Here is a 26952-nt window from a genome sequence, read left to right as displayed (position 1 = left end):
CTGGAGTCATTGTGATTGTTAAGGGCTTGTTGCAGTGAGAAGGGGGGATGTCTCCACACTCCCTATTGTTTCTTAGTGGAAAACCAGCCTCGCAAGATCAGGGCTACCATCCCAGACTCCTCAGAATCAGGAGGTCTCACAAAGTCTTCGGTCTCGCGAGAAACAAGAATTGTTTATGGGACTACTCATCCTAACCAGGTACTGGCTATAAGATCAAGGCAGTGAAAGTGCCTTTTTAAGATGTTCATCATGGCAGAGCCAGTGAAAAAGAAACAGAGAAAACAGATGTCGGAGGAAGCAAGAAAGAGGTAATGACTGACTGAGCAAATACAATAGAATAGATGTACTTTATTAAATTCAAAGTGGGGAATTAGAGTGTAGCAGCAGCAAAACACATAATACGCTTAGAATAAAAATAGAATGAAATGAAATTGTATGTACATAAGGATGAGGAGTGTGATGAATAACATGCAGTAAACTATGAACTGTAGAGTGCATAGATTAAACGGTACGGTGTACCAGAGAAAAAAGTGTTATGAATTTGCTATTGTAGAGAAATGGCATGAGGCAGAAACAACTTCTTTTATCTGTTTATTCGACAGCTGAGTTGTAACAGCCTGTTGGAGAAGGAGCTCCGCTGTCTGCCCAGTGTATGGTGGAGGGGGTGCTGGATTGTCCATGATGGAGAGCACTGCTTCAGTGTTGGATTTCCAGTCCAGTCTTTTCTGTCCCAGGTACCAGTAGTCCTCCACCACCTCCACAGCCTCCCCCTGATCAGTACTAGTTGTTAAGGCGTCCTCTTCTTTCTGAAGTCGATCACTATCTCCCTGGTTTTGTTGACATTCAGCCTCAGGTGATTTAATTTGGTCGACTCCACAAAGCCGTCAATCAATGTAAGCAATGCAAAATGGATGCTGACCTAGCATTGTTGCTGTTGCACTTGCACATGTCTCTAGGATACACTCTGTTTTCTATGTGAAATGTGAATTTGCACCTTCTCAGTGTTTGCTATCGTTGTAAAGGCGTTTACTTGACCATTTTTATGAATGATGTCTGTTGCTGGTTTGTTTTCGGTGGGTGGTTGACTGTTTTTACATCAGCATGGACACAGCTCCATGGCCTTTGTTCGCCATCTCCATTGAAAACAAATGCACATGGCCAGGAGAAAGGAAGGGAAGGGGGAGCACCAGCCGTGTGTTTTTATAGAGAATAAAGCAGTAGACATAAGAGGAGCTCTGTAGTGAAAAAGGTGAACAACTGACCAGACTTGCAATATTCTATAAATTCTGTAGAACATCAAATAAGTTTAAACAGAACATTTTGGACAAATATAGACAAGATTAAGAAACTGATTTGTTACTGTCAATGGAACGTTGTACATTTGTCTTTTTTCCTCTTGTATTGTTTTTAATGTTTTCCTGAAGCTTTGATTTGACTGTACAAGTTTAAAAGTTATGATTTTGTTTATTTATAGATACTTAGTTGTTATTTCTATTTTGTTATTCTACTGTCTACATATTTTACTTTTTCTCTTTTTTCATGTTCAAACTAATAAATAATCTAGACTAATTAATAATATCATTTTTTTTTTATCTGATGTCTGAATTTGTGGGACCAATAAGTCCTAGTACAAGTTATTGTTATGCTCTGAAGAATAGACATTACAGTACATGTACCTTCTAACATCTTCTCTGCCAAAGACAATGTCCACAATTATACAACTAGCCATCCATTGTGTGTGTGTTCTATGTCAGTTATATCACCACCTGATGTATGCTGTGTAAAGCTGAGAGCAGAATTAAAGCAGTGCACCCAACAGTCTCTGCTTGTGACAGTGACAGGAGGAAACAGGTAGAACTGGAAGGTTCATCTCCCAGCCAACAATAGGAAGCTCACACACACACACATTTACAGCTCATCACTTTAATCAGGAGCCTGGTGGGTCCTCCCCTCACCATGTATCTTATAGATGGCTTCTTAAACTGGCAGTGAGGAAGAGGAGCCCAGCTGTGGTCTGGAGAGACTTAAATCACCAAAGGCACAGCCAGTCTAGTCTGTGTGGACTTCTGTCTGACCTGATATGGAAAACCCATGCCATAGTGTCCAAGCCAGATAAGCACACGTCTGTAACTTTTTAACCAGGGCACAAACTGAACCAGGGCAGTTAGCAGGCCAGCATCCAGCACGTCCAGTCACTGGAATGATGATGATTTCCATGAGCCTTTATTCTGCAGCTCTCAAAGAGGGACATGGATATACACCACCTCATGCAGGTTTGTATGTCTGTGTGTGCAGTGCTCAGGTTAGTGCTATTTTAGCATGGCATTACATACTAAATATTTTAAGAATAATTATTCAATTAATGTCAAACCATAGTGGCCTGGTGGCATAGTGTTTATGTGTGATGTGTGTAGATTTAGAGAATGTCTTATTTGGGGGGGGCTACAAGGCCTAAGTGACAGCAACCGCTTAAAAATTGGGGTGTGATTTGAATCGTATTTGTGTTTTTGTTTTAAGTCCTTCATAGTGTGTTTGTGCTCCATTTCCTAATGCCTCAGTCCCTTATCTTTAGTCCTGATGAAAAGACAGAAAATATTGACAAATGCAAAGTAATATTTGCATTAATAATTTTTCCTTTACAATGTCTACGTGATTTCACAGTCCTGGAACACATTACAAAGCTTTAAAAATGTATATAGCATACATACTGAAAATAATCTGGTCAAAGGAAGTAGAGCATTAATGTATACAGATACACAAACACAAACTCTATAGCCAACTTGGGAATCAGATCAAAGAGTGTCGATGGACTGTGCTGGACTGTCTCTATTGGACAATAGTTGGCACATTTGACACCTGCTTAGAGGCTGCTGGTCTGAAATTACAGGAAAAAAAACATTAAAGGGTAAAAAAGAATAAAACAAAAGTTTCTTCAGTTGCAGCCAATCAACTAAACTCAAAAACAACAGAGGTTGCTGGTTGACATAATGACATAATGCTGACGGAGCCTTTATTTTCCATCCTCCATCTGACATTAGTCAAACCAATAGAGATTGCATACAACAATGTGCTATTCATGCATTCATTCATTCATGTATTCTCAACTCTCTCTCTCTCACACACACACACACACACTATGTAGTTTATTCTGTATACAGTGCCCTCCAAATGTATTAGAACAATGAGGCGAATTCCTTTATTTTTGCCACAGACTGAAAACATTTGGGTTTGATATCAAAAGATGAATATGAGACAAAAGATGAACATTTCAGCTTTTATTTCCATTTGTATCTGATACACAATTTAGAAATTAGCACCTTTTGTTTCAACCCAGTCATTTTTCATGTGAGCAAAAGCATTGGATCATGTGACTAACATGTGTGTTGTGTTGCCCTGGTGTGTATACAAAAAATATATCTTTGGATTAAAACATTTCACCATCAATCTCAGGCTAATGAGTGATATGATGTGAATTTTTATTTTTCAGGACCTATACAATTGTCTGCTGAACTGAATAATGTTTCAATCAAGAATCAATTTTGAATTGCAGTGAATCAAATAATCTAAATTGAATCATATGATTTCTAGAGTTGTAAATATTACAGAAATATTTCTTCCAACAATGCAGCTTTATTCAGGTGCATCATATAACAATGTTGCACTTCTAATTATAGCATTATTGCCAACAACTTTTCTGTGATAAGTGAGTAAATCTTTCCATCATATGAAAGGCAAGTATTTACAATAATGTCGACGGCTGCCTTTAAACACATTCATTAATCTAGCAGCTCAGAATAAACATAACATGTCTGTTGAAGTACCATCTTTCATAAAACATGTACATACATACATAAATGCACACACAAATACAGTCCATCACTGGGTCCAGAGCTTAAAGCTTGGATTCATACTCCATACATGCTTGCACTTTGTTGCCAGTTTACATTGTTCATACTGATCTGAACGGTCAGCTTGTGTATCTGTTTCCATACCTATGCTACATTTTCTGTGTTTTTTTTTTACCTATCCTGTGGTTGACTGTGGACAGAGTTGATGTGCACAGGACAAGTCTGTTATACTCACCCTGTTGTTTATTTATGTCATTATTATGGTTTTTATTATTTATTTATTTTATTACTTTCATGTTTTTATTGCCGACTGTGGGAAGTGAGGTAACAGGTTAACACAATGACCGCAACACTGACTTTAATTAATTTAAACAACAACAATGATCCTCGTTTTTGTTTTTTTTGTTTTTTTTTGTTTAATAAGAGTTGGATTTGAGAAGGAAGAGTTTTTGAATTTACTTTCACTGAGAGGACAACAGTAGCACAGCTGTGATCAGTGAGTTGGTTTGAAAAAGAACAGGGATAATTTGTTTTGGTATCACAGTCAAAGATAAAATGATAATCAGTGATAATCAGTCACACTAGGCAACACACTATGACTGTGTCTGTGAAAATTTAGCAGTCACAGAGTGCAACATGAGAGCAAAGTGCTGAGCAACACAGTTTCTGTGTTCATATAGTATCTATCGGTATAAATCGGGCTTAACTGTGCAAGTGTTTCATGTCTGTTAAAAATAAAATGTGCCAATGTTGGCTCCCTGAGGCAAATGAAAGGAAGGTGCCCTAAACAATGTCTAATATTCCGTTGGCTGGGTTTCACATGAGGGCTCCATCTTGTTGTCCTGAAAATGTTAAGTAGTGACTTGTACAGTATGTAGGCAGATTGACTTATCTGTCATAGTTTTTTACTGTAATGAACCTGTACGCTGTCTGATGGCTTGTGGTATGGGACCACATGAGGTATGTTCACCCTTATGTTAAGCGCTTTCATTAAATACATGACACATCACCTCACATCAATAATGTACCAGGTAAGTCAGCATTTTAACAGTCAGTCAGGTCATCTACTTGCAAGGGGAAAGAAAACTTGAACTGAATCATCAATGTTTTATCATTTCCCAGTTATGAATTTTTCAGCAGCTGAGGACTTCTTCAAATGTGACTCAACTTAAGAGAGGCATGCTGAGAGCTTGGCTGTGTTTGTAGGCTGCATGACATTCTCTCACTCACTCTTTCACATACACAAACTATTTTCCTTTGTTTTTTCTGTCCCAACACTGTTCACTTTTTGTGTCTTTTTGCCAGTTTCTAAACCTTATTCCTTAGATATTCCTTTTACTGTTTTGCTTACAATGTTTTACTTAGAAGCTACCCTTTTTTTCTGTTCCTTTCATTAGCATCTCTGCATCTACATATCTTAGTATGTTTTGGCATTTTGCTTCAGATAGTTAACTGTACACGCTAGTGCTGAACAACTTGAGGAAAATGTGAAATGGCTATTTTATTGACATATATTGAAATATGATTTGCAATAAATGTTTTTTTCAGGACTAACTTCAGTTTTTATATTCCCAATTTAATAGATTTAAAATCTGACCCACCATTACCATAATACCCACCATAATATATATATATATCTTTAGTTCCAGTCCAGCCGTGTTCGGCAGTCCGGTCTCTCCACTTCTTCTAATACACTGCAGACCCACCTTGAGCAGCTGAAAGCAGGCTAGCTCCTTAGGGACAGTCTGCCATGTACTGGATGGATGGCTGGCTAGCTGTACTGTATGTGTGGATACACAGATGAGTGGGGGGCTAGTCATCTTTGGAAAAAAAAGATGACTGGCTATTGCAGGATCCCCAAAAGCAATACTGTTAACCATCAGCTCGTGAGAACTAAAAACACTCACAAATGTTGTACAAAATGTGCCACATTCTTAGGAAATGTTTAACCATTCCTTGTTAAATCCTAATCCTCTTAAGGTCTTTCTTTCATGTTTCCTATTTTATTGTGAAACTTTCCTCTCCTCTCATTTCAGATTGCTTCACTTCCTGCACCTGTGTGTTTTCCCTCCAGTTTTGATTGTCTGCCCCACCTTATTAGATTCACCAGACACAAGATCTGTTTCCTGTTTGCTGACTTCTGCCTTTGCCTTGCCCTTTTGGATTTGTTTGCCTGGACTGATTGATCTCTGTGACTAGTAAAGTGCTTTTGTTTAAAATCTGAACTGTTTTTGCAGTCACGCTTTTCAGTCCTGCTTTTTGTGGCATACCAGTCAAATAAAGTTGGATTGTATTGGATAATTTCAAAATAAAAGTGTTTGTTTTAATATACAACAATAAAAAACAGCTTTGCCTTGCCCGTGATGGGAACATAAGGGCACACTAAAGCTGAATATCAGTTGAAGATAAACCACAATGCTCTTAAAGAAACGAGGCAAATATACTGTAACATTATAAATTATCCTGCATAATTAAACAGATGAACAATACAATGGATTTACATCTAACTTGATCTTTTTTGTAACCAAACACAATAACAATATAATCCTTTTATTACTTTGTTCAGTATGAAATAGCAGTTAATGAAGTTTAAAAATTACACTCACATGTATGCCTCTGTTTGCAGTAATGTAATGCAAGCTCAGGAAATTCAAATTCATGCAGCTCAACCACAGTTGCTGTGGGCAATAATCTCTTTCTGCAAGGATTTGTGCATGTGTATGTGTGTATGCATGTTTTGTTAACAACTTTTTCTGCCTAGATCCAATCCATAATCTGCTCCACCCCCCACAGCTGTACACAATCCTACATGGCTGTGGGCAGCTTTTAACATCACAGCTGGCAATGTGCTTCAAACCACTTGCACCAAATACACATAATTCACACACACACACACACACACGATAATCCACACAGGGGAAATAGGTGGAATTGAGATGTGAGCTAATTTTGTATTACAAAGAGTGCTTTGAGGTGCTGTATCAGTAACTGTCAGGCCTCCAGTAGGCCCACTGCTGGGAATCTGGCTGAGGGACCATGCAACTGTGGGGCTGGGGCCCCTGTAGACATCCAGGAGAGCCTGAATAGACGCCCCCACCCCCCTGCACAACTCAGCCAAGCTTAATTACCTTCTCACTCTCCTCATAGTGCACTGCCTAACAAACAGCCAATCACTGGATCCAACAGTGGGACAGCACAGGCCGGTAGGCTTGCCAGCCAGTCTCCATACTGTCATCAGCACTGCTTATGCAGCAATTTATCTCAATTAGCCATGCTCTGCATGCTTGAAAAATATGATGTTGGGATAAGGCTGTGATAACGGCATCTCTTGGTACTGCCCCCCTTACATTGCTGATGAATCACCCCCTGAGCACTGTGAACTACCATGTCGTTAAACATTGAATAAAGCAGCAAATCAGCAAATAACCTCATAATCACACAGTCAGGATCTTTAATCACTGTGTCACACAGATGAGCTGACAGCCACCCTGTTTACCCCTGTATGTGCACTGCTGCTTTTTTGTCCTACAAAATAAAAAAATAAAAAACATGTTGTTTATGGAACAAGTACAAGTGGTACATCGTGGGCCGCTTGCAGAGCAGAGCTGGGAGATACCATCAAGACAGGAGATACACATGGAAAGATAATACAGCCAAAAGGTCACCCAAGAGTGCCCTGCTTCTTTCCCACAAAAAAAAAGAAACTGTCACAAGCTAGTGGTGCAGCAACAGTCATATACACCATGTTGCATATGTACATTTGCATGAGTGACATTAAACACATTGTACATTCATTATCCATAAACCTTAGAGATGCACTTTATCCATCAAAAAAACACCAGTGCATAGACATGATTGCAGAGCACCTGTGTTGAAATATATGCACATCTTGATTTGATTAGTCAGTGTTCATGCTGCTGTTCAGAGAGTTGAACATTTCTAATCTTCTGCTGCACAGAATGTGAAGCAAAAGACCCACAATGCAAAAGACCCACACTAGATGGTACACTATTGTTAGTCCAGTCAAATGTTATTTGACTATTTGAGTACACAAGCACTTTGTTGAATAACAGGTCAAATATCGATCTTCATATGTTTGCAGTTGCACCATGTTTGGTTTGTTTTCAATAGATGTTTTGCAAAATACAGTTATGAAGTTGAAGGTTTTGTGTGTTTCTTCACATTGCATTGCAGTAGACCTTTTAAAGTAATCATTTTAATCATGTACTGTATGGATGATAGAAATACAGTACATGCATATGATTTAACAATTCAGTGATAGATTACATTACATGTCATTTAGCAGACGCTTTTATCCAAAGCGACTTACAATGGAATTGAGTATAATCAGCCAGGGGTGGAGTTGCACTTGCAACCATTGCGACCATAATGTCTTTCGCACACAGGGTACCGGTCTTAACCACTGAGCCACTCCACCCCCCGATAGGGACTAGGGCTGTCAATTTTCCTCTATAACCCCATTTGAATTCCATTCCATATTATTTTTAATATTCAAATTATGTTAAAAAAAAAAATTAAATTATTAATAGAACAGAAAAGCACTCTTGAGCCCTTGAAAGCCACTGGAAAACACACAATTAGAAAGGGACATGATCAATTCCATCAGCCACCTTTTACTCTTTATTTGTTACAGATTATTTTTTGAAAATTACAGATGAGTGAAATACACAATGAATGTGTCGTTAACAAGTATAGAAATTATGTCAGTTTGAAAAATAAATGGGATGAAATCTGAATAATGAGCAGGTCAAGAGTCAGAGATTATGTAGAGAAACATTAGTGCTTTTTCATTGCAGTTATAATACTGCATATATAAATTGTACAGTTTAGGGTCTCACTTTCAGCCAATCACATGCATATAACAAACATTTTTTTTTTATTCTATCTCATTTATTGCTATCTGATATCCAGAATAATATCACACACTGCCAGTTTTCTTCATAACACGCAGTTTTTGAAGCAGCTGTGTCAGTCACTGAAAACTTTACAGTCATGTTGGTGAACACACACACCAATACTCAAAACTAAAAATGGAAATATGTAACAAGACAAACACCACAAACAGCTCTTTCCCTCTCTTATCGGAGCAAATGGGGCATCCATTTACATGGAGGCAAAGCCTTGAGGAGGCAACTCATCAAATACAGACAACTTGAAATGCAAAATAGCTGTTGCATGAGGAGCAATATCTCTAGGTGTAGTCTCAACACGTGTCAACAGCGGATTATTCACTCGGGACTCTGAATAGAGTAGAAGCTACTGAGTTCAGGGACTTTGACTGTGTTTGGGTTCATTATGAAGTCAAAAACGATGAATTATTAAAACAAATGCCACTCCAGATGTTTCCCCTGTCTTCATGGCAAACGCAATCTTCTCTCAGGCATGGAGATGCAAGCTGAGCATAACATGAGCTTACAAAATCTCTGTGGCCTTCATCCTGTTTGTGTATGTGTGTATGTGTCAGTGTCACTGTGATAAGGAGCCCTCAGTCATTTGGCACTGAAAAGTTGAAGCTTTATGGTTGTTGGCAGGTACTATGTATTGTGGTCATGATAAAATTATGTTGCACTCCACAGTTTTCACTCAGGTGGGTTTATCTAGTGGGAGGTGAAGGGTAAAACTTTTGTGCAGATCTACATATGTAGTTTCAGGCTTTTCAAATGCCACTGCTTTTTTCAGCTTTATTATATTCTTCTTATATTTTATTCTTATATTATTATCTTATATTATTCAGGGAATGAAAGCTGATGAAGGAGCAGATAGCAAGCTATATTCATTCAGCAACAGAAGCCACCATGGTTTTCATCAAAGCCCATCTCAAGCTCTCCGTCTTGCCTCAGATAATAAACTGAAAGACGTGAAAAGCTTGAGGTCAAGGAGAGCAGCAGACTCACTGCCTGTATTTTACGATGTCTTCTCTTTGTCCAACCCTGACTACAACAAAATGGCAGCTTCACCTATGATGCAGTCAGCACTCACATTTCATATTTTAAAATCTGCCAATTTTCTTTGGTTTTTGCTGAAGCTGTAAATATGTGGAAGTTACTGTACAGTACTATATCTATGCAGCAGACCTCTCTCTGTCTCTCTCTCTCTATATATATAAATAAACACACAAAGTCTATCTTAAAATTACACTATAAATACCATGGGCACTTAAGCACCATAAATGTTATCCAATGTCTCACAAATCCATATCTGTCAAATGGAAACGGGAAAATGTGTCAACAGTGAGCTCCTCCCATCCATTTGAAATGGTTTTATAAGACCCAGCAGTGGAAAAACTTTCCAAGAGCCCCAGAGCCACGTAAAGTTTATTTTTAAACAGGTAAATCAGCCAGATTGCTCTGGCAAGGTGTTCTCATGGTGAGAGTAATATGCTCCGTGTATGCTCCTGCATGTTACACGCTTCGGGTTGGGCTGTTAGTGATTTAAATATGCTATAGCTGCAGGTGCAGGAAATTGCCAGCAAAATGCAGCCATGATATGTCAATGTTGTCTAATTGTAATCATTTTGTTAAGTATATTCCATTTAACTGTGCTGCTAACAATTTCCTTAGATAATGGTATCTTACATAATATTATAGGCCTGGCAGCTGCTTTCTGTTGGGTTGAGTTCTGATGTTATCGCAAAGACACTGGTTACTTTCATGGTTGGGTATTATTATTTTAGAGGAAAAGGCAGCCAGAGACATGGACTGAAAGCAAAACATGTTTGCTTGAAAGCATTCAAGAAAGTGTGTCACTATTATTCCCTGACAAATAATGCATACATTTACATGCATATGGGCAATGTATACATACAATCCCAAGAATAACAAGTAGTTCATAAACAAAAGTCAGTAAGACCCCCCACAGAGCCCTGATCTCCACATCATGGAGTCAGCCTGCTAGAAGTGAGGCAGGTTTTCCAAGATGCTCAGAACAATCGAACTGCCAAATACCTTGGAAAAATATGTGCATGTGTAGTCTTTGTACTTTTATTAGCATTATCATCATTGTTATTACTATTATTATTGTTATTATTATATTATCACCATCACCAACTTTTTGTTTGATTTTGTTTAACCCTTTATTTAATTTGTGACAAAATGTAATTACATGCAATGTTGAATTTACCTCAACTACACATCAATATTTTAAGAAGGTGAAACAGTAGAACACAACACATCTATAAAATTGAACATATGGGATAGTGCTTCAAATCCATAACTTAATCTGAATATTAGGGGTGTGCAATAAATAAAAAATGTATCACCGGCCTTGTGACCGATGTTGTGAGATTGGATTTTTTTTTCTTTTTTCTCAGTATATTGAAACCTCAACAAAAAGTCCAGTATGAAGGCTGGCCCATTCAGAACCACTCTTGATTGGTCAATTATAGTTTTTGTATTGACTCCATTGGTAAGGCTTTGCTGCTGCTTCATCAGCTGTTGCTGGATCCACCCCTTCCTCTTCCCAATTGGTCCGGCTGCCAATCTGATATCACATTGCCAACTGTAGTTACAGTATGAAATTCAAGGAACAGAACATCCAAAAACTTAAGCAGATTAAGTCATGAACGTACCCACTATTGACTCTGTATTCACACTTTACACTTTATTCTACAAAACAGAAAATGTGAACAGTTTGAAGTTCTCAATGAGTTTTAGCTAAAGTAAGAAAAACCTCTTATTTTCTTTACTGGTCAAATATAAAGTAAAATAAACAAAATGAGAAAGATGTTTTCTTTAAAAAATGTTTTTTGATCTGTTTGTTCTTTCTTGCAAAACAGGTGAAAAACTAGGTAAGTTAAAATAATCAAGGATGAGGTTTCAGAGGAAGTCCCTCTGTCTAGGAGATCAGAGGTCAGAGCGTAGTCCTGTTTTCAGAGTTTTGCAGCCTTATTTATACGCTAAATCCTTACTACCCTCCAACTTTGTACCGTGTGTGGAGAGGTCACCAAGTTTCAAGATATTACCCTTTCTCCTTCCACTTTCTCTAAACTGTCAACGTTGTTTTTCAGACAGTTTTAAAATATTATAGCTTTGACAGTTTTATCGATGACACCAACATGTCAGTCCAGTACTGGGAGGATTAGGTTGGGGGCTATTGTAATGTTATATCGTTTGAATGGAAATGTTAAGATGGAAGAAGAAAGAGTGACCACACCGAGTTCAACCAGTCCACTATGCATCACACGAGAAGTAGCAAAAAACACAAGATATGAATCAAACAATTGAATCAAATCACTCCAGCAACAGAAACAAAAATTAAGAGTTACAATACTCTTTAAGCAGCCTATGTAGGGTATTTTTTGGATTTGATCTAATAATATAGAATAAAAACAGTTGCACCTAGATCCTGTTAACAGACATGTTCAGCTGTGTATGGTGACAGTGTGACACATAGATCGAGTGGACACAAGTGTCACAGCACTCCTGAAGTCCTTGTCCACTCCGCAGCCTAACTCTTCTCCTCCAACTCTCTGACACAATAACCATCAAAGCTATTGTTGAAGTAACTTTGGTAAGAACTATTCACTGACATTTTTTTTAGTGAAAAAAACAGTGTTTGTTTAGTGCAGTCAATACTATTATAGCCAACTAAATGTTTATCTGATGATGATAACGTTAGAAAGATCGCCTTACTAACTAAAAAACAGCAGCTAACATACAGTAATGTCATGAAATTAATAATGCAACAACAACCTGAAAAACAGCCAAATAGCACCACACTAGCTCATCCTGAGGCGAGCTGCTAACACAACATTATTTCATAAACCAGCGCCACCTGACGACTTTCAACAGCCTCCGTTCGTTAATTATACCCCAAAAACCAGCCATGCCAAGAGCTTTCTGTGTTCTAAATATGTCCTGAAGCTCCACACACAGAGCTAAGTACATCTGCGGGGGCTGTCTCTGGGCTCCGTGTTTACCTGTGGTCACTCACCCTGTGTGGGTTGGGCTAATCCAAAATAGTGAAAACAAGGGGGGTGTTCACTGAAGACACGCTGTTACCTGTGAAACACAGGTGTTCTGAACACACCCCCATTAGCACTTGATACTTTCCTCCTGATAAAATGAACCATAGACTGTAATAAATTAACATGGCAAAAAATCAAATATTCTTATGATGAAGGTTAAAATGTATGTAACCCATTGTTTAATAATAAATGTGTCAGTTTTTCCTCATACCTACTGTTGCTGACTATTGTTGTCCGTTCAAGTAATATCACTTGATCAAGCCTATTCTAACATTCCAAACTCCAAAATATGTAATTAAAGTATGTATGATTTGTGCTGATATTGTATCGGATCAATATCGGTATCGGCCAATACTCAAAGCTGCAATATTGGTATCGTATCGGAAGTGAAAAAGTTGTATTGTAAGAAGTTACATTATCTTGCCTAAACCATAACCAGGGCAGAATTCTGATGGTCAGTTCTGATGCAACACCGGCTAATAAAGTTAGCATGTACTTACTAATACAGAAGGAAGAAACTCGGTGACCATCTTGAAGCACATGTTTTCATCCACTGAAAACCTTCACATAGTAATCACTTGCTCGAACAGACTCTTTTTTGTTTCTTCGCTTCTTCTGAAAGTATCCTCTTCAGTTTCGTTGGCTCTCTCATGGTGTTCTCTTTGTTTACATGCTGTATACCGTAGGAGTCCCTTCTACAACAGTCAAAGTATGAAAAATGCTGACATTGTGGAAACGAAAGGGGGACCTTTGATCACATCTCCAGTCCATAAAACAGTCAAATTGTTATAATGAATTTTTGTAATAATTTTTTGAAATATTTTTTTTTTGAAATAATGCCCTGTATTACTTTAAGTAATATTTTATTTTTACAAAAAAAAATGTTTTCCACCTTATGGTAAGGGGTTAAGGGTCTATAGGTGACAAAATGTAACCAGTTTGATACTAAAAAGTAATCAAAAAAAATGGCAACAATGTTTTGACAAATGATATAGAATGCATCCCCTGCATCATGTCCATATTGTACCAACATTAGCTGAAACTAATCATAAGAGAACACATTCCAGTTCCAGTCTCCTATAGGTTAGAAAGCCACTGAAGTAAACCATCACAACAGAGACAATGGCTCCAGGCAGGACAAAGCAGGGCTAATTATATCAGAAAATAGGCTCATTCTTGAACAGTTTGAGGCAGCAATAAGTAGACAGAGTGTAATTGCTCCACCGACCACGTTGAGGTTACTAAGGACCTTTCCAATCAGGCAGCTGAGGATTTAAAGATAAGGATGTCAAATTGTAGATGACATTTCTCTGTGGATGATAATGAGGAAGATATCAGAGGGAGCTTTGAGTGTGTAACAATACATCCACAATTTACCAAATTTCAAACCAAAGTCTGAGGGTGCCTCACAATATAAACAATGCTGCAAATGTTGCTGCTGTCTAACTCAAAAGAATAGATAAATAACAACAGCTGACACTGAGACAAATGTCAACACATGAGTAGTATTTAGCTGCCACGGTGAAGCACATCACTACGGAGAACCAATTGATCCAAGATGGAACTGCTAAGCTGGTCACTGAATGCGTTCGACAAAGTGAGGAAACGAAATGTATGATGATAATGGGGGCAGGACTAGTTAAGCTTTGCTTCTACCGCATTCCCTTTCGGTTATGTATATTGTGTGAACTGCACTGTTATGTGATGAGTGATCTAAATGTCATGACCAAAATAAATAAAAAAATAAAAAAATATATAGTTGGGGAGCCAGCAATCCAGCCTCCTTCTGAGCAGTTAAGGCCATACGGAGGTGCGATATGTGGTGTTATTATTAAAGCTGCAACTGTTTACTGTGTATGTATGCATGTGCTCCACACTAGGATGAGCAGGATGAGTCACACTTGCAGCTTCTACAACCACATCTTAAAACAAGTGATTATAGCAAAGCAACCAGCACGACTGAAGGTAATCATACACATGTTTAAAAGTTCAAGTTAAGCAATTATAAGCCAAACAAAACAGCACTGGGGTTTAACATAGACCCAGTGTGTGTATAAAGAAGTGAAAATGTCTCAACTCAATCCAAACAGTAATTTAAATTACAAAAAAATAAAAAATATTTGGGACACCCACATGAGCTAAATGTACATGTAGTGACAAATGTTTGCTTCAAATAAAAACGTATGGCATCACAATACATGCACAGACCACAACAGTTTGGGTGTTCCAGATAAAAGATCAGCAACAACTGGAGGAATTTGTTTCCGGGCCTTGTTCCTCTATGCTGCCTTTAATTTGACAGTGGGGGGCAACTGAGACACGACTGTCCCTTTAAAAGCTATCGCCTTCATGTACGATGAATAATTCAAATGAAATAATTCCTCAGAGGTTCCTTTGAGGTGGGACCATGTGTCTCGCCTGCTCCAGCAGTAGGACAGCCAGGAAGCTCATACATAAAAGATGAAAGGTTTGATAGCCTCCATTGCATTCAGAAGCTGGGATTGTGTACAGTAGAGTTTAGAGTTGGAGCCAGGCTGCTCCTGTGTGTGTTGTCTGGGTGGGAAGGGGTGGGGGGTATAAATAGCAACGACATGGATGTTTGAGAGAATAAGACCTAAATGAAATCTCTCCATTTCCAGCCACCCCATTTCAAACCTGCAGGTACAGCCTGCAACAAAATTAGAATAACCATTTCCTGTCATAATGTGCTGCATTTGGGTTCATCAAGATTTCTAGAAACACATTGTCACCTATTTCTCCTTCTTAAGCCATTTACGGTCTAATTGCGCTGCAGCATTTGCAACTGCAAGCTAAATTCAGCTCTTCAATTTACCATTTTCCGTTTACATTTTGTCACACACAGCTTAGGTGCATCATCACCACAAGAGAACAGACGGATCCATTTCAGTGGAGCCTTATGTCTGTGCAGTTGCCTGACACAAACATGATAACATTTCACTGGAGCACATCAAAGAATGACATATTATATTTTGCCTCTATAAGACAAGAGCAACAGCGTTGGAATTCTCAGAAAAAGGATTTCTCAGCCTGTCTTGTTAACCTCCTCCCTCCTTTGGTTAGCCCAAGAGTAAATCTGCAATATCAAAAACACATAAAGGCCAAACATTTTGGTTCAACACATTTGTCTTCTGATTAAGTGTCAAGAAACCATCTGTGAGGAGACATCCAGAACTAGCTATTAATTAAATTATGAGCTCCATCACTTCAGAGTCAATGTATTAAATCCCTGTTGGTAACAAAGTGGGCCGGAGTGTTCATATTGATTTATATACAGCAGCTCTGGGTTGACAAGGAGCCCTGTCAGCAGGAGATCTGATGGAGGTTAAACACTATTTAATTTATTAAGAGACAACTGGTACAAAAATGCATTGAAATTTACCAAAAGTGTAGTGGATGAATATAGGCTTTAATGGTAGATAAATTCATAGAGATGCATTGCTCCAAAGCTTTGAGGTGCTGAATCTCAAACCTAACCCATCTCAAACACCACATCCACACCCATCATAAATACAAATACAAGTCACCTTAAAACTTAAAAGAGGGCGCTATTACACTACTACACTAGCCATATTGAGCCAATGTGGAAGACAGATGACAAATTGCTTCATCAAACCTGTGGTATGAATTGATATCTCACTTTTCACGTAATTAGACTTGCACGTCTTTTTAATTAATTTAATAGGAAAGACCATTTTAAGAGCAAGCTTTATTTAATGTTAATGATCCAATTGTTTTAATACTGTCACTTACTTAGAATAAGCGCTGCTAAAGCTAATGTAAACAATGACAGTGGTGTGCAATGGTGGTTGAGTGCCTTGTCCAGAGGTGTGCTGCCCACTGTTCCTGTGCCCACTTTGTGTGTCACACACAGAGTACATGGTGACATATTAGAGCTACAACGCGCTATCTGACGGTTTCAAGGTGACAGATAAAAACATTAACCATTAAATAGTAAGGAGCCCTCGAGGAGTAGGTAATCACACCCTGCATCAATTTAGGCTTAAAAAATTCAAATATTACTATTTCAACACTTCAGTAGTCTAGACAGATGATTTATACAGGGATATTTTTATGAGTGTATCATCTGTATTTTTTTCAAAAAGTCGATTAAGTACCATGTGACTGAAGGTTGTACACACTGTCTGTATTTGTATTCAATGTCACCATTTCTTTCTGTACCATTCCCACATTGCCTTTTGACAGAGATAAAGGTGTAAAAAAATAACTATTACATTGACTTCTAGGTACTATGTTCAAGTTCAAAGAGAGATGGCAATCTCGCTGACAGCTCCCTGAGAAAAAGTGAACATTTCCTCTTACTCAAAACAACTTTACCTGCATTTTCTAATCCTGCAAGTCCAGAATGTCATGAGAGACTAGAGGTCGACCGATACATAGGTTTTTCTATGGCCAGGGCACCAATTTTCTTTTATTCCCTATACTAATACACAGAGGAAAGTCAGTCAGTCAGTCATCATCTAACCGCTTTATCCTCCACCAGAGGGTCGCGGGGGGTGCTGTGCCAATCTCAGCTACATCGGGCGATAGGCGGGGTACACCCTGGACAGTTCGCCAGTCCATCGCAGGGCCACACACAGATAGAGACAAACAATCATTCACTCTCACACTCACTCCTACGGTCAATTTAGAGTGTCCAATTTACCTATTCCCCACATTGCATGTTTTTGGACTGTGGGAGGAAGCCGGAGTACCCGGAGAGAACCCACGCACACACGGGGAGAACATGCAAACTCCATGCAGAAAGCCCCTTGTTCCAACCGGGGCTCGAACCCGGGTCTTCTCGCTGCAAAGCGAGAGTGCTAACCACTACACTGCCGTGTGGCCCACAGAGGAACGTAACCACTGAAAATAAAATACTGCTGAGGCTTGAGTAACATTGGTCAGAATTTCATTACATTGCTGGTCTTGATAAATAGGTTTGCGGACAATAACAAAAAAAAAAGTTATATAGTAGTTATAAACAATACTTATTATTATTGTTTATTTAAAATCTTAAGTATTTATATTATTTTGTCTCCCTGTTGATCTGAGTTCTGGTAGAGAGCAGAGAAATTGCAGCAGTTGCTATAACTACTCAGTTTGCAGGTAAGGTGAGGGCTTGAGTCACACATCCAAAACATTTTCCTTCAATTGAGAGCAAGTGCAGTTATGGGTGATTTTTGGAATTGCCAATTTGCTGCTCATAACATTTCAGCTTTCACAAGGCACATTTTTCCTAACAATCAAGTAAGTGTTGTACAACAACATAACATAAGAGCCAGATGCAGCCACTTATGATTGTGAACTTATCTGGACAACAAAACATGATTGAAATCCTGAGTGATGACCCCTGTTATTACCATGCTGCTCTGTGAGGAGGGAAATCAGAGATGCTACAGTCCCTGTAGTACATCAAGTTAAAATCTCAGACTCACAGGTACAGACAGCGTCAACTAAAAGAGATATGTTTTTGTGAATATTCCCTAAGCCATATGAAACACAAAACTACCACAATTTACAACAAATTGAACTGTGCAAGCTGTAGTAAAGGCACACCTAATCAAATCCACACTATCAAGTCTACAATTATTCTAAAAATGTATTTGCTATATTATCTCACTGTATGTAAACAGCTCACTTTCCTTCATCAAAGTCTATAGAGAAGAGTTTTTCACCTCCAGGGACACAGTAGATCCTCATCTACTGTCGCCCCATAAGTTTGTGTAATTAGTTAATCTGAACAAAGGATTTCACCAAATTCACAAGAAAACACTTGAACTTGAACAGATGTAGATTTTATGAAGTGAGCCTTTTGTTCAGTGGCTAAAATCTGTTTCCCTTCTGTCCTCATGGGCAGCGTTGTTGTAAATGGTGTTGTTTCATAAAAACCACAGTGCACTCGGCTAAAATCTGTGAAAATGACATGTCGAAACCTCATACAACCACACTTCAAAAAACCTGAACTATCAAGATAAAGATCGGCGTAAACACCACTGACACTGAGCATACATCTTTTCCCAATAAATGCAGTCTTGTCTCCAGTCTCTTACCCAGTGGAGACATTACGACATCTTGGCATCTCTTACTGCAACCATGGCAACAAAGGTCCAGTGTGCTGATGCCAGTACATTTTTACATGTTTATTATTGTAACCAGGATGTCCAAGGACCAGATGGATGGATAACTGACCAGTATGATTTTTCAGACTTAAGGACTTGTTAGAACTAGAACCCCAGCTATTGATCTGTATTTTGTATGTCAAATCAAATGTATTGACACACTTAAGCATATCAAAATAGGACTTGAGCCAAAATGCTTTTCAAGGCAATAAAGCAATCAAGATTGTCCCTGCCACAATGGCTAGATTCCGCTTTCATTAGTTGAAATCCTGCATAAAGGAATGTCTCAGAGTGGAGTTGTTTTTTTTTTTTCTTTTGAAGTCTGATATGCTCACCTAATCACACAAGTAACAATTGTCCACCAACTTTTATTATTGGTTAATTTCTTTACTGTGGGTCACTTTTTGTCTGGGAGGAATGTTAAAATAACTTCCAGCGTTTTAGAAAATCTCAGACTTAACAAACCATCAAGCTGCAGATAGCAACCCTATTTCACAGACATAACACTGGTGCATGAGTCTCTGTGCTACATCAGAGGGTCTGAGAAATTATACCCACATGAAACTGCACAATTCATAACAGCTAGATTTTGAGTGTCAACAACAAACTCTGCTGGGAATATGCTTATTGTCTTTCACACACAGAGTAAGTTGAGAGCCACCTGCATTTTGCATCTTCTTTCTTTAACTTTTTAATATCATGATGGAGGTATTGGACTGTGGGTGAATGTGGGAGAAAACCCTCACCAATAAATTCACAACAGCAACATCTTAAAAGACTGGTTGTTGTGCATATTAAACGAACAAGATGTTATGTGTTAAATCAGTAACTCCTAGTTGCAGTTTCATATTAAAGTGTGAGTACAGTGTGAACATGGTATCTCACATGTGCAACTGAATAATAATCCCTTTGTGTTTTGTAATTGAACATTTAAACAATCCCTCATAGTGCGTTAAAATGTTAAAATAGTGCGGAAATATTAGAAGAGAATAAATCATACAAATATCCCCAGATGGCAACAGTGCTATCACTAGCTTGCTGGGCAGTGGTTTACTGTTTGACTATAGATGTGGGCATCAAATTGGATTGCAAAAAAAGATTGAAATTGACAGTAGGGTCATTTAAACGTTACTTTACCTCCATTTCATTCCTGTAACTACAGAGTTTCATCTAAAAGTGTGATAGGAGGCTTGTTTATAGATCAGAATCAAGGCCACATTTGTTGTTGGCATTTAACTATTTAACATTAATGATTTTGGGCAAGAATCAATAAAAAGAGGAAGCTGTACTGACTAGATGTATCTTGTGGAGTCACTGCATTGTCACATAAAAGAAGCCAGGGCTGGACCACTAATGGTGCAGCATGGCTCAACTATACAGTTCGGTTTGTTTCCCATGACTACCACCTCAACGTAGGTGGAGTCACATACCACACCTGCACGAAATGCCATGATGTTGTTTTATACCAACACAGACACACAAACTAGTGACTTGTATGAAGCAGTTATTTATGGTGTACTGAGTCATTAGAATCAGTTAATTAAAAAGATTAGTTCAGTACTTCCTGCATGACCAGAGAGCGGACTCTGTCTGATACAGTCGCTGATTTAAGATAGGGCTTAAAAGGTTGTGATTCGGCTCACAATCGGCAGCTTTCTGCAGTGCTATTGCAAAATACACCAGACTCCTCTGTTAAAGAAAAATTGGAGATTTACTTTTGGGACTTTTTAACTGACCTAAAATGTAGTCTTCTTAGGCTTAGGCTATAATGTACAGTTCAAACCAGAAGTTTACATACACTAAATAAAAAGACACACATTTTTCTCACTGTCTGACATGAAATCAGACAATCACTTTTTCTGTTTTAGGTCTGTTAGGATTACCAAAATTATTTTTATTTGCAAAATGCCAGAATAATGAGAGAAGAATTTTTTTTAGACATTTTTTGTATTACTTTCTTCAAAGTCAGAAGTTTATATACACTAAGATTATTATGCCTTTGGGAAAGTCCAAGTGAAAATGTCATGTCTTTGGAAGCATCTGATAGGTTTAGGACGACATTTGAGTTAATTAGAGACACACCAGTGGATGTATTTTAAGGCACACCTGAAACACCCTGCTTCTTTTTGTAACATCATGGGAAAGTCAAAAGAAATCAGCCAAGATATCAAGAAGAGAATTTTAGACTTGCAGATAATAAATTATAATTATAAATATTACAGATATTATATATTCATAAGTCATAATTGAGATAAAAAAGTGAAAATTATGAGATAAAAGTTGAATTATGATTAATTATAAGATAAAAAGTTGAAATTATGAGTAAAGTAGAAATTATGAAATAAAGTAGAAAATTAATAGTTGAAATTATGAGATGAGAATTGTGCATGTGTCTCAATGGCAATGTTTGAATTGGCCCTTTCCATAACAATGGGAATTGTTGTCATCATTCATGTTGTGCACGGATGTCTTAGAGTGACGGACCGGAAGAGTCTGAGAGTTGACAGCTACAGCTGTCTGTTCTTACTGTTGAATAAAGACCCAGTGAGGAAGGGTTATGCTCGTCTGTCCAGTTTGCAGAACAAAGAAACTGACACACTTTCATCCTCGCTGGCCTAGCCACGCCCACAGTGTAATCTTAAATGAGGTAACTATAACAGATGACTTACATTGGATGTTAGACATAAGGCATTAGTGTGTTGTTGGTTCAAAACCTGGGGTCCAAGCCCCCCTTATGGGGGCACCAGAGATCACATGGGGGAGCAGAGATTTGAATGCTCTGAGTTTGTGAGGTTAATGTAATTATATTTGTGCATCCCAATCAGACACTCTACTGGATAATTAGAAGTCAGTATCAGCCAAATAAATACAATAATTTCCTTTGGTCCACCTTTCAATTTACTAAGCTATCACCAACACTTGATCACGTTCCTGTCGTGTGATAAACGTCAAAGTACCGAAGACTCACTGGAATCAAAAAAAAAAGAAAACAAGGCAATACCTTGGTTTTGATTTAATGGAAGCACAGGACAGTTTTTATCTATACACACTGTGAGAATAGGAAGAATAACCTACAACTGCCATTTATTTTTGCATATGAACTTTTTACTTTATTCTTTTTTGTGTGCGTGCCCTGGACAAGGGTTTTGGGTCGATGGGTGAAGGGGCCATTATGATTGCTGTTGAGGCACATGTGCACTTATTATATCATAATTTTGACTTTTTAATCTCATAATTATTCATTTTTATCTCATAATTTCGACTTGAACCTCTTTTTTTTCCTGGCAGAAATACGCTTCCATAGCATTGATATTGGCATTGCAACATAGATTCACAGCTAGCATGGTTTGGTTGTTTTAGCACAACAACCTAATACAAAGCAAAGAGCCACATTCAATTTGTGAAAAGAAGGAAGGAGTCTACTTTAGTAATGGTTGTTATAACATGACTCTGGGCAACTACGATGTAACAGTCAACCTATTTTAAACACAAAAAAAGTATAGTCATTCCAATTAAAAGTCATTCAGGTAAAATAACAGCTTAGTAGTTAGTTCTGACAGGAACTAGAAAGAGAGACCACATAACTCCAGTGTTAGCTTCTCTACACTGGCTCCCCGTACAGTTCAGAATTAAATTTAAAATCTTCCTCCTCACGTACAAAGCACTTAATGGTCAGGCCCCTTCATACCTGAAAGACCTAGTCTTACCCTATCACCCTAATAGACCACTTAGGTCACAAAATACAGGTTTACTTGTGGTTCCCCAGAGTCTGTAAGAGTAGAATGGGAGGCAGAGCCTTCAGTTACCAGGCCCCTCTCCTGTGGAACCAGCTCCCATTGATAGTTCGGGAGGCGGACACTCTCTCTGTATTTAAAGTTAAACTTAAAACTTTCCTTTTTGATAAAGCTTATAGTTAGAGCTGGTTCATTTTCTGTCCCCCACCTCCGCTGTCCCCCATTTTTCCTTTCACCCCAACCGGTCGAGGCAGATGACCGCACATCTCTGAGCCTGGTTCTGTCAGAGATTTCTTCCTGTTAAGAGGGAGTTTTTTCTCTCCACTGATGCCTAGTGCTTGCTCATTGTGTGAACTGTTGGGGTGCTCTCTTTGATGCTGTCTATGTACAGTGCCTTGAGATAATGCAAGTTATGATTTGGCGCAATACAAATAATATTTCATTGAATTGAATTAGTATTCATATTCAATCACTGTCAAAACAGGACATAAGAGTAGTTTGTCGCCCTGTGAAATACTAGTGAACAAAATCAAGCCAAACCTTGCACTTCTTAGATTTATTTCCCCACCAGTGGCAAATAAAACTTTATGTTTGACCTTGAGAAGAAAAGTAATGCAGTTATCAAAATTATCAAAAAGTCATCCATCTTTTCACCATAGACCAGTTATTGTGACTCACCTCTACATCAGACTTAGTTGCTCAAAGGCCATGTTCAGACTAAAGTTAATTTGGATTTTTCCTCAAATATCTTTTTTTAGGCACACTGTCCAAACTGTTGGCTGAAAGTGACTCATTTGGATTTGTGTAGATAAAACCACATGGGGCATGGCTTTGAAACACACATAGGAGACTGGTTTATATTGCAAAGTTCCACGCTGCAGTCTTGCACTGTGCAGAGAGGGGTACCATTTTTTATACAAAGTACAGCTGGAGAATGAGGGAATACCTCCGTCAGTCTCTAATTGCAACACATGATGCTCTAATCGCTCACATGACAATATTGTCATGTGTTACAATTAGAGCGAAGCAAAAGAAGATTTGAGTGTTCAGACTGAGATGCATCTGAAGAATTCTCATATAAATTGCAGCCCCTTTACAAATATGATTTGAATTATAAAAAATTAAAAAATAAAATACAGTTTAAAAAAACAAACACTCAATGAGCAGGATATGCTACATTATTAAAGGGCTGAAGGATTTAACACCGAGATACAAACACATTCTGAATATAAATGATTTGCATTCCTGGGTCAAGTACTAGAAACTGGGCCTCCAAAGACCTCCTGTTTACATTTCACTTTGCTGGATGTAAGCTCTTAGCTTACTTTTTCATTCAGAGAAATTAGCCGATGTCAGAAGATCTATTCATTAAGAACCAAGAATGAGGAATGAATGTAGGATTAGAAACTGGGTCACCACTCGTCTGGATGGAAACTATATTCACTACATCACAGAGGCAAAATGTTGATAAGAAATAGTACAAACTATCATAAACATGCAAATATCTTAGCAGTTAGCTGAGCTTTGTTCTCCACTTTCAGAGCACAGTAGGGGATTATGTTTCTTTCTTTTCATCATAAGGTCACTACACTGTTGTATTATTCTGAGGAAAAATTGGGAGACAATGTTAAAATCTCTTTTGTAGAACACAGAATCTGTTGTTTGTAAATCAGTGGCAAACTGTAAAACTGGTCCCAGTGTCCAGATAAAGACTCAACTGGAGCCCTCTCTGACTCCTCTCACACATTTATCAATACTAATTGGAACACTAGCCATTGCAGAATTGCAATCTGTTCCTGTAGAATGTATGAAATCAAACAGATGAAATATGATATTGAGCTCAGTGCACAACATGATTGCATATAGCATACATAAATCATGTTGAATAATCACTGACCCAATCAGCCGTAGCCGCTCCAGCAAAGATTTTACTTGCCATTTATTCACATAGTGTTTGCTACAGTAAACTATTACAACATCTGCTCCTCCACTTTTTAAAAAATAACCTAGTAGTTTAGCTGCAGCTGCTCTATGGAGTAATCTGGGTTACAAGGCCGTGATAGCACTGCGAGGGTGGGCAATGAGTTAAATAGGTCACAACACAAGTGTCCTCAACAACACTCACAGGTTCCCTGTAGATTTAGCCTCCATGCCCACACTATCGGACTGCTGCACCTCCACCCTGGGAGCCCGGAAACCACAGGGAAGACAGCTTTGAATAGGAGAGTGTATGTGCTTGTGTGTTTAGTAAGAAGTGAGGTAGTGCATCCCACATGGCCTCTAGCCCTGCATCCTGGACAGCTCTGCCCTTGCATTGCTGGCCAAGCTGCCCTGTCTTCATTCATACAGAGCCAGAGGCACACTGAGCCAAGCACTCTAGAAAATAAGACCAAATGCATGTGCACACACACACACACACACACACACACGCGGAAATCTGCTAATCGGAGTCTCAACACCCATCACTACTTCTTTAGGATTCAAGCAACACATATTTATGCTAGTATATTTGAATTTGAATATTTCTCTTTAAATTTAGTTGGAAAGCAACTGAAACTGTCATTTAAAAACTGAACCTCTAAAACATATTTTCAAAATGAACCTATGCCAGTTTTCCTGGCACTTTTTGAGCAGAAAACATGCCAGCAAGAAACTATAAATTCAAATCTTATTCACACAGTCAGACTGATCTCTTTCTTTCACTCATTGCTTTGTATCCCACTCTTTGCTCAGTCCAACTCAAAAAATCCATCTTCTGCTGAAACCTGAGGGCACTACCTCATGAAAAAGGAGTTGCACCAAAAATGGAGGCAATTCAGAGTGAGCAAAACATCACAAGTTCTCTTCATAATAGGACTAAGCTGACATAACTATAATTTATTTTTGAGATTGTGTTTGTTTTGATATCCATTAAGCACCACTTGTTTGGATTGCTCAAGAGTGGATGTCAGTGAAAACAGTGAAGCAAAACAGGCAGCTAACTCAAGTGTGTCCACAAAGAGCTAATGCATCTGCTGCCCAGGACAAATTAAATGTGGAGTAATTATGAGAGGAGGCTCCCTGGAGTGTTTGGTCTCACCATCCCCGCTAATACTGACACAGCACAAGGTGTGGCGCTGCGTGGATGTGCTCCCTCACCAACTACTGGAACAAAGCGTGTGAATATAATGTGTGTTTGCGCACAGCCATGCAACAGAACACAAAGACATTTCTGAACTTGAGGAGCGCGACTAACGAGGGAGACAGTGCCAATGTGCATGTATTACCTCGAAAAAGGAAGGCTTTGCTGCTGTTGTGAAGCCCCGCCACTTGGGTAATTCCGTAAGTAGCATTTGCCAGGTCAAGTTCATTGATGATATCAATCTGGTAATCTTGATCTGATCCAAAAGCTGGAGAAGAGAAAGGAAGGTTAGGAGGTGAAGCGGTGCATGCTTTTCAAAGCCTGCTGTGTATTAAATCTAAGAGGGCTTTAAAACTAAAACCTCAACTCATTTCAAACAGTCATTGCTTATGTGCATTCCATTGCTTAAAGGGCTGGTTGTGAGGTAAAAAGTCATGGAATATTAATAGCAATTCACCCGCGGGAAAATGTGAAATGTTGCCCACTGAAATGCTGCGACTGTGCCCGCAGCCATCACCTGTCCCTGTTCTCCACGGACCGTGAGTGCACTGTGCGCACACGGAGGTAAACGGTGTCATCGCTCTTAACTTGACTGCGTTCTATTTATATACAATAAAACTACATTTGTCCGGGGCTAAAAGGCACTCGATGCAACCAAGAGACACTGCCAGGCGTTTGCGCGCAAGGTGCAAAACTGATGAGCGTAAAATAAAAACCCGGTTGACGCTTATTTTACTCCCAACTAAAATCCTTCATCGCAGCCACAGAGTGCCACAAGACTTGTACTTACCTGTTTTGGTAAAAAAGAAAAGGTATAACAAAGCCACGTAAATATCCATTTGTGTTGGAGTTGCACTGTGCAGTGTCCTCAGTCGTGCGCTCCGCTGTGTATCCACAAACCCGCTGTGGTCCGTCTGCTCTGCGCTCCGCTCTCACCTAAGCCTGCAAGTGGAGGAACGATCCACAGCACATGAACAGGGGTTTCCTCGCTGCAAATTCCAATTCATGTATATGATCTGAACGCGTCCACATGGACATTGCGAGTCGTCAACACATACACACGCTCATGTTTATTGAGGACAGCTGTTACAGCAGACCGCACATGAGGGGTTTGAGGATTTTC

The 26952-nt window shown here is 38.7% G+C and overlaps 1 protein-coding gene across 1 annotated transcript in view; it reads right to left on the bottom strand.

The window, feature by feature from the left end:
- Positions 1–26742, bottom strand: part of LOC122772172 (protein kinase C-binding protein NELL1-like) — a 232010-nt gene extending 205268 nt beyond the window's left edge. Inside the window, exons 1-2 of the mRNA XM_044029913.1 lie at positions 26620–26742; positions 25975–26097 (exon numbers count right to left, since the gene is read on the bottom strand). Of these exons, the coding sequence (XP_043885848.1) occupies positions 25975–26097; positions 26620–26668 (172 nt within the window). The 5' untranslated portion in view covers positions 26669–26742. The remainder of the gene's footprint in view (positions 1–25974; positions 26098–26619) is intronic.
- Positions 26743–26952: the final 210 nt, after the last annotated feature.

This window comes from Solea senegalensis, linkage group LG7, assembly GCF_019176455.1.
Source record: "Solea senegalensis isolate Sse05_10M linkage group LG7, IFAPA_SoseM_1, whole genome shotgun sequence".
Taxonomy (NCBI): Eukaryota; Metazoa; Chordata; class Actinopteri; order Pleuronectiformes; family Soleidae; genus Solea; species Solea senegalensis.
Note: the sequence above shows the minus strand (reverse complement) of the source record. Positions and strands in the feature narration are given on the sequence as shown.